Here is a 9,567-nt window from a genome sequence, read left to right as displayed (position 1 = left end):
AATTAATTTCCGAATGCTATAAACAGTTAAGAAATACGCTCTTAGTGTTTAAATATGTATGTAAGATTTTTGTTATAGAGTCTATTTAATCAACGACTTCCAAAAAACGTAAGGGGGGACGTACTATGTTCGTCTGTTTGTATTTTTTCTTATATGACAGGTAGATGTAGGATAGTTTGTTTTACAATTATAATTTGTCTCAAACTAACTGCTATTCTATTGGATTAATAATTTACACCCCTTTCCGCACAGTTACCGGAAATAATGCCGCGCACCAGCGCGAAGGCGACCAACCCGTTCGTCGAAGACGAAATGCGCCTATACGAGAACCACGAGAATCTCTTTCTGCGCAACATATCGCAGCGCCAGTCCAGGGAGCTGCGCAGCGCCCGCCTGCTGCGGCAGAGCTCCGAGCCGCTCGCCGAGAGGAAACCGGCGACGCTGCAAAAGAGCCTCTCCACGGAGACGGAGGACCGGCGGCCGGAGAACTCGCCGCCCAAGTCGCGGATACCGGTCGCGAATTTCAAGTATCCAAACCGGAGCGAGCTGAAACCGGCGGAGTCGCCGAAGAAGTCCGCAGCGGACGCGGCGGAGGCGGAGGCGGAGTACGAGAACGTTCTGGAGGTGGAGAGGAAACAGGAGGACCCGCCTCCGATACCCTCGCTGCCGGTCAGTCAGCGGACGTTGATCGCGAACGCGTACTACGAGAAGCTACTGTCGGACGGCGAGATCCAGCAGGCGCTGCTGCCGCGGAACCTGGAGAGGGCGCCGGACGAGTGCTTCAAGAGGGCCATACTGTTCCCGCTGCTGGAGATCGACCCGCCCAAGCAGTGCTTGTTCCTGCTCGTCGACGCCATCGACGAGGGGACGGACGGTGAGTGTGTTAGTGTGTTCTGTTTAATGGATGTTTGTTGACACGCTTTGATTAGCTTTGTTTGTGTGTTTGTACGTACCTGACTCGTTCAGACTCGTGTAGTATAAAAAAAATAATTCATTTAATCTTTTTCTTTTTCAATAAATTATACTCTATATATATTAAAAATATAGTTCAGTAGTTTTTGCGCGAAAGAGTAACAAACATACAAACATCCTTACAATTTTTCGCATTTATAATATTAGTAGGACTAGCTGACCCGGCAAACGCTGTTCTGTCTTACTCTTAAAATTTTGGGGTATGAAAAATAAATATTGTCCCATTCTCAGACCACCCATATACACACAACATACATACCCAATATGCACACAAAATTTCATAAGAATCGTTCCAGCCGTTTCGGAGGAGTTTCGTTACTAAAATTGTGACATGGGAATTTTATATATAAGTAGTAGGACAGGACTGTCACTTATTCATGATTTTTTTTTCTCCATAATTTCAGGTAAATCCGACAATGAGAGCGGCGTGGGCGGCCTGCTGTCCCGCCACCAGCACCTGCTGCCGCACTGGTTGCTGCTGGTGGCCACCGCCAGGCGCCACTCGCGCCACCTGACCAAGATGTTCACGGGTCAGTGACCCATAATATGGTCCTTCTGACACAGGCTTTTTCTTAAATTTACTAGGAGGCCCTTACTACTCCATATTTTGATAAAAATTTGAAATGGAATAAACTATTTTTATTTGTTTTATTTATTTTTATGGGTGGAATGTATTAGCCGCATAATATTGTAATAAAAAATCTATAATTTGTATCTACGTCCTTGCAATTAAATGAGATTTAAATTTGAATTTGAAAGATAGAAAGTAGGATAGAAGAGGGAAAGTATGAAGGTAAAAAGTAAGTAATAAACATTTAATTCATCAGGGACAGCACAACATAGATATCAGACAAATAAAATATTCAAGTACATAGAAATATATCATAATAAAAACATACAAAGCTAATAAATCACAAGTAATAAAAATACAACTGTAACTACTAGAAACACAACAACGTTAAAAATGAAAATAATACTTTTTAAACAAAAAAAGATCACGTCATGCATTACACTTCACACGTCACGCGTTACACTTCACACGTTACGCGTTACACTTCACACGTCACGCGTTACACTTCACACGTCACGCGTTACACTTCACACGTCACACGTCGCACGTCACGTCACATATCAGACATGACACACCCACCACACATCATATAACAACCTAAACTACAATAACAACGAACGCCTAATTTCTAGGGTTCCGCAAGATAACGCTAGACGAGCTGCAGCGCGCCCACGTGTCGGCCGACGTCCAGCGATATGTGCTGGCCAGACTGGACACGGAACCTAGGTTGCGGTGAGTTGACTATGATTAAGACCTAACACTACATAGAAAGCTAGTCATTTGTGTGGTACACTTTGCTGAAAGTGATAGTCCTTATCACATACATTTTTTAACAATTTTAATAATATAACATTCCAAAAAAAAATTGGACAAATCTGTTTAAGAACGTTTGGAGTCTATCATACAATAAACGTTATTATGAACATATACAATATACTTGTATTTATTATATCGGATCAAAGGGTTTCTAACTTATTCTAACTTAATTACCCATACATAAGTTTATAATGACTTATCTCTCCATGGTTACGAAGTATTTCCAGCTTTACTCAGATATCAGTTTTATTACTCACTGAATAAAGTTCATTATTACAATGATTTCTCACCAGCTGTCGTGGGTCAAGCGATTCAATTTTCGTTTATCTAGGAATCTTTAGCTAGGAATGATTTTCAGCTTTATTATGCTCGTAATAAAGTTGATTTTCCCAAACCTTTATTTTCAGCGGTCGAGTGTCAAGTGATTCGGCCGCAGCGGCGGCAGCTGCGGCCGCGTTGGACCATTTGAGGATCAAAAGCGATGGGTGCCTGCTTTATTTGGAGAAGGTAATGTTGAACATTGTCATTGTTTTCTTCTTAAGAACTAGGGTCCAGACAGGGACGGCTCCCAAGGTCTACGACGTCCTTTAGCCCCTTGGTTGTCCACCATATCGAATGACGTGGAGCGAGCGCGATTGAATAATCAGATCACCCCGGATGGGTGCATCCTGGCGCATGAGATTGACGATGATGAAAGATGGCCCCAAGAAGATCATTATCATCATCATCATCATCACCATCATCATCATCATCATCACCAACATAATCATCAACATCATCATTATCATCATCATCATGATTGTCACCAAATTTTTACTAGATATTTTGAATTTCACTAAAATTTAACAGCTATAAAAAAAAATATAAAGTTTTTTAAATCATTCTCGGTTTCTACGGTAAATAGTTCAATTAACATTTGATTGCAAACAACAGAGAATCACGAAATGTCTTAAGTTTTAATTAAAAATCTTATAACAAACTTTAATTATTTTCCTTAACTGTTTTAGAAAATTCTCCATAGATTTTTATATATTACCTAGATTCTATTGGTGTTTGAACTAAAATAGGCAGAAACTGTGAATACATGAGTTTCTCGTGCAGGTGCTGGATGGCGTCGCGGACGGGTTCATAGCGTTGCGGGAGATACGCGAAATACCCGGCACTCTCAACGGCCTCTACCTCTGGTTGGCGCAGAGGCTGTTCCACGGTCGCCGGTTCACTAAGGTGGGGGGTGTGGGGTGGTGGGGTGTTTGCTAAACTAGCCTATTTCTTTTCCACTCTTATATTTTTCATTCTAAGCCCATTCTAATATTTTTCTATTCTTATCCTTTTCCATTCTAATCTAATCCTTCTAATCCTTCCCCAAATTACTCGACCAATTCGGGTGCCTGTATCACAATTCTTAAAAAACTTTATAAAGGTTTTTTTGATCTTATCTTTTAGTTTTTACCATGAAAGGTTGGAAACGCAAAACCAGGTGTTTTGTTACTAACGAAGTTTTTAAATGAACGAAACTTGAAATATCGGTGATGGTATAGTCCCTTGTCCTCTGGACGTATGTGGCACATGATATACATCTGTTTCACTGATCGATTTTCTTTATGGACAAGTAGGTGTTCAGCCTTCTGTGTCCTATTAATTAGAGATAATTTTGTTTCGGGAATCAAACTTAGGACCTCTCGGTTCTACCATAGCACGAAGGAGGTAGTCAAATATCAGGATAATTACTGTAAGTTGAAATTATAAAATAAAGGATATAAAAATCAGTGTACTTACAATAAAACTACATATTTTCATTACAAACGCTCATTTTCACTCTCTCTCTTTCTCTTACAGGTGCGTCTCTTACTGGACGTGTTGCTAGCCGCTCGGTGCGGAGTGACGGAGGAGATGTTGTACAAGTGCCTCTTGACGAAGGAGTACAGCGTCACGAGAGAGGATTTCAACAGGAGACTGCATTTGTTGAGACGGTGTGGTTTAAAATTAGATAGTCAATGTTTATGCTGTATTAAAATAACATGAAAGTTTTCTCTATACTAATACTATTAATATTATAAAGTTGAAGAGTTTGTTTGAACGCACTAATCTCAGGAACTACTGGTCCGGTTTAAAAAATTATTCCAATGTAATGATAGCGCTTTTATTGAGGACGGCTATAGGCTACATATGTACCACTGGCGAAGCCGGGGCGGACCGCTAGTTATAAGATATTTAGACACACGTCTGTATGTGTTTTTTGATTGCTACTTTAATTTTTAAATAACTGAGTGACAATGTTATTATTATTTAATTGTATAGATGATACATCATGGTTATGTTACAAATTACACAATGCACAGCACATATCACACTACACACTGCACACTGCACACAGCAAACAGTCCACAGCACACAAACACAACACACGTCCCACGTCCCACGTGACACGCGACACGTGTGAGGTGGGAGGTGGGAGGTGTGACGGCAAGCGCGGCAGTGTATCGTGTCTGGCGGTGCGCAGCGTGCTGGTGATGGAGCGCGGGTCGGGGCACCTGCGCGTGTTCCACGCGTCGTTCGCGGGCTGGCTGCTGGACGTGAAGCACTGCACGCGCCGCTACCTGTGCAGCGCGCCCGACGGCCACGCCGCGCTCGCCATGTGCTACACGCTGCTCGCGAGGGGGTGAGTGGGGGGACCGTCCCCGTTTTGGAGTATTGGTGCAAACTATCTCCCTGGGGGGGCGGAGAATTTAATAAAATTCCCTTCGTAGTGGACGCCTAACACATAGTCACGGCCCGATCGGTCCAGTAGTTGGGCCTGTGCGTTTATACATATATAGATTTATTATGTATTTCGAGGCACATCAACAATAAATATTTAAAACATTCATACGAGTAGTCGCTGACTTTTCTTAATTCATGGATGAAAACTTTCCGGTGGTGTAACTTTGTTTTGGTGTATATGGTTATAATAGGCAATCTGGGGTTGCACAGGGTTCAAGGTTCTTGAACCATTGCATTTCATAATGTTTGTAGATGATACCAAGAAACTCAAACATTTATTTATATAACTAGACTTCGTTTAGAAGCGCTCGCTTTGTATCGTCACAATACAGATAGGAATTATTTACCATCAATTCGCAAAGGTGGATGAAATATACATATTTGAAACTTCAATATTATTATTATTATTATTATTACATAGTTAACAAGATGTATGTATTAAATTTCAGACTAACCCCACTTGAAATTCACCACTACGTGTATCACATGACGTACCTCGAACAGCATCTGTCGTCGCAGAAGAAAAATAAAAATACGTGAGTTCAATTTTTATATGGACGTTTATTGATATTACTATCCATTATTGGTGGTGAAGATTACGTGTAACATAGCGAAAATAAATATATGTATATATAGATAAAATGTATATTTAATAGATAGAGTGACCCAAGAGGAAGGTTTATGTAGACATAGAAAAATAGCGAGGAGGTCTGGGGTTTTACTCCGAATTTAACACGTGCGAAATCGCCGGTAAAAGCTAGTTAAGTGTAATTAGAGCCGATATAAATTTTTTATCCTACTCCTAGTGTTTGTAAGGATGTGTTTGTTTGTTACTCTTTCACGCAAAAACTGCTGAACCGATTGCAATAAAATTCGGTACGTAGACAGCTGGATAACTGGAATAACACATAGGGAACTTTTTATCCCGATATTCCTACGGGATACGGACTTACGCTGGTGAAACGGCGGGGCGCAGCTAGGTATTGTATAAATATATGTATATGAATTAACACACACAGAAATGCGTTCGTTAACCAGCTATTTATAAGATTCTTGTTTGTCATGGGCTATGTCCATAGCCGGATATCTATCTATTTATATTATAGCCAGAGGCACCTTTTCCACACACTTCCCAGCTCATTCCTTCTTTCCAGTCCATGAATCCTTTCCTTACCCCTTTTGCATTAAAAGCGGACAGCGTATCCGCGGAGGCACTACCTCTGCTCTGTTCCCGGGCGGTGGTGATCGCTTACCATCAGGCGAACCACCAGCTCCATTGCCCGCTATGACATAAAAAAATGTTTGATATTTAAGTTTTTTTTTCAAATAAATAATTATTCACTCAATGACTTCAGAGACGATGAAGTGCTGAACCTGCACACGCTGATACTCCTCTGGGTTCTGGACTCTGGCTGTGACGTGGAGGCGGCGCTGAAGAGGGAGACGGATATAGCGAAACGCTTGGAGTGCGACACGCAGGTGAGATATCCTTAAATAAAAAGAAAAATATATATTTTAATACACCCGCAAAAAACAAAGAAGCGGACGTACGTAAATAGAAAAGAAAGAAAAAACAAAGAAGAGCGGTACATTAGGCGGCCTTATCGCTGAAAAGCGATATCTTCCAGGCAACCGTTGGATATAGGAAGAGTTTAATAGCGGTAGATAGTCCATAACTAAAACATAAATATACTAAACTTAGAAGTGCATACATAAAGTAGGAGGTGAATAAAATCTATATCCTTATATAAACTGACCTTATACGCTTACGGCCTGCTGTTTCAATATTGGAGATCACGTATAGGTTTATCTTTTTCTAGATATCTTTGGTAACTATGGTAGATCAGTCTATCTTTAACTTGTAAATAAATAAATGAGAAATTTTGAAAGAATCCTACTAATATTATAATCCTACTATCCTATCCTTCTATCCTACTTCCTACTATCCTACTAATCCTACTAATATTATAAATGCGAAAGTTTGTAAGGGTGTGTGTGTGTGTTTGCTGCTCTGTCACGCAAAAGCTACTGAACCGATTGCAATGAAATTTGGTACGTAGACAGCTGGACAACTGGAATAACATATAGGCAACTTTTTATCCCGATATTCCTACGGGATACGGACTTACGCGGGTGAAACCGCGGGGCGCAGCTAGTATTTATATATTAACTAGCTTTCCGCCCGCGGCTTCGCCCGCGTGGTATTCGGTTATATCGCTTTCATCTCCCCATTTCAACTCCTTCTACCATTTTTTAATATAAAAATTATCCTATGTCCTTTCCCAAATTCAGTTCTACCTTCATACCAAATTACAAAAAAATTGGTTAAGTGGTTAAGGCGTGAAAACGTAACAGACAGACAGACAGACAGAGTTACTTTCGCATTTATAATATTAGTAGGGATAAAATAAAACCGTGTTTCAGAACGATTCGAAAACGGAAGAAAAAGACGGCGATCCAGAGTCGGAGAGTAAAGAGTCTGCGTCAGGTATGTTTATTTATTTACTAGCTTTCTGCCCGCGGCTTCGCCCGCGTGGTATTCGGTTATATCGCTTTCATCTCCCTATTTCAACTCCTTATATAAATACAATCTATGGCTGTGAATGACATTGACATTTGTTACTCGGGTTTTTTAAAATATGCAAAATTAAATGTACATTTTTCAATATTTGTGAGAGATTTTCTTCATATTTTTTTCCGTAAGAACCTTCTCCTAATAATAACAAATACAACAAAAAAAGGCTTAGTGAAATCGGTCCAGCCATTCACGCGTGATGCCGTAACCAAGGAAAACGGGCTTAATTTTTATATATATAGATTTATTTATGTACTTATTTATTAGACATTCGTCCCGGCTCCGCCCGGATATCAAGATTCCTGTTTCATCCCAAGGGAGCATTTAATCGGGATAAAAAGTCATACCCGGTCTGTACACCAAATTTCATTAAAATCCGTTCTGTAGTTTCAGCGCGATTGACGGACAAACATCCAAACAAACAAACTTCCACATTCATAATATTAGTGTGTTAGCATAACAAATAATTATTGTATAAACATTCCTTTTTCCTTATAAATCTGAAAAATGTTTGTGGTATTGTGGTCAATTTGTCTGTCTATTTTAATCTTAATGTATATAAATTACGTGTTACGATTAAGTCTAATTGAATAAATAAACATTTGAGTTTTCAAAAACGGTCCACTCGTTTCAGAGGTTAGCGCGAAAAAAAAAAATCACATACACAAGCTGTTATCGTTAGTATAGATATATAGATTACATTATAATATGTGTTCTCGGAAATAAAATTATGATTATGATGACGTTTAGGCGAAAAACAAAACAGTAAATAAATTAACCGTTCACTTCTAATTACGCATTACGTTTTTTTAATTATTCGTTAAACTAAACATCGTAATTAGAATAATGCAATTAGTGTTTAATAACTACTGTAGTAATAATTAGTTAATTAATTAGTTATTTACAAGAAAAAACCTCTTTCCTTATTATGTTATTAGTTACAATGGATTATTACGTTATTGAAAAATTGGGAACGTTTGGAATTCGGCATATCGTAGAATTTAAAGTTCGGCGACATGTGACATCTGCCAACCCGCACTTGGCCAGTGTGCTGGATTACGGCCCGAACCCGCGTGGAATACATCAGCTGTCTGTTTGTGAAAGTCGGGTGAAAATCGGTCCGGCGGTTTCAGAGAGCCGTAACAAACGTACACAAATACAGGCAAAACGAAAATTGTATTGAAATGTTTTTTTATGTTTTTGCTTTACCGTGTATACCACCTACAAACAGACCAAATATCTCGATGAAAAAAAAACTAAAATTTTCTTTATCGATTTTTCCAAGGAAAAAATATGTAAAGTGAATTTTTTTTTTGCATATTTTATCACACGGTTCATTATAATTTTTAGACGATTATTCATTCCGAACTAATTCCGATTACGAGATTTCTACTTATTCTATTATCATATGGTTTCTGCGAAATGACTCTTATCGCGTTAATGATAAGGGGTAGAATCGAGCGCGCGTTGTTGTTCAATTTTTAGTCATATAATGCATAAATCGTTTAGTTGACAATAGAACGTCGCGGAGGGAGGACGCGTTTCTTGCTCGAAGTGTTTCTTTACGTGTTTGTGTTCGTGTTAGTGTGATGCGTTGCGGATGCTGTTTTGAAATATTTACTAATTTCTTGAAACCGACGGATGTAATAATGGATCTTTAGCGATCACAAGAAAATTATCAAGTGATAATTTAGTTTGGGAGATATTTTTAATGTGCTTCGATTGTGTGAGAGACGATTTTGGTTAAGACAATGTTATTTTATATAAAAGGTGCATAAAACATTTTTACGATACGATTTTTATTATTAACACGCTTTTATTAGCTTCACTTGTATGTTTGTATGTATGTAACTCACACCCGTTTTTCTCCCAC

The 9,567-nt window shown here is 39.2% G+C and overlaps 1 protein-coding gene across 1 annotated transcript in view; it reads left to right on the top strand.

Annotated features, from left to right (window-relative positions):
- The window catches only part of LOC119838094 (ankyrin repeat domain-containing protein 50), a gene marked incomplete at its 5' end in the record, with an annotated part of 34,835 nt that overhangs the window by 4,288 nt on the left and 20,980 nt on the right, over positions 1 to 9,567 (top strand). The window contains 11 exons of the mRNA XM_038363905.1: positions 46 to 56; positions 253 to 874; positions 1,377 to 1,502; positions 2,176 to 2,275; positions 2,767 to 2,866; positions 3,461 to 3,583; positions 4,196 to 4,329; positions 4,860 to 5,018; positions 5,569 to 5,655; positions 6,475 to 6,598; positions 7,544 to 7,607. Coding sequence (XP_038219833.1) covers positions 46 to 56; positions 253 to 874; positions 1,377 to 1,502; positions 2,176 to 2,275; positions 2,767 to 2,866; positions 3,461 to 3,583; positions 4,196 to 4,329; positions 4,860 to 5,018; positions 5,569 to 5,655; positions 6,475 to 6,598; positions 7,544 to 7,607 — 1,650 coding nt within the window. The remainder of the gene's footprint in view (positions 1 to 45; positions 57 to 252; positions 875 to 1,376; positions 1,503 to 2,175; positions 2,276 to 2,766; positions 2,867 to 3,460; positions 3,584 to 4,195; positions 4,330 to 4,859; positions 5,019 to 5,568; positions 5,656 to 6,474; positions 6,599 to 7,543; positions 7,608 to 9,567) is intronic.

Source organism: Zerene cesonia, unplaced genomic scaffold, assembly GCF_012273895.1.
Source record: "Zerene cesonia ecotype Mississippi unplaced genomic scaffold, Zerene_cesonia_1.1 Zces_u001, whole genome shotgun sequence".
NCBI lineage: Eukaryota > Metazoa > Arthropoda > Insecta > Lepidoptera > Pieridae > Zerene > Zerene cesonia.
This window is presented reverse-complemented; position numbering and strand designations above follow the sequence as displayed.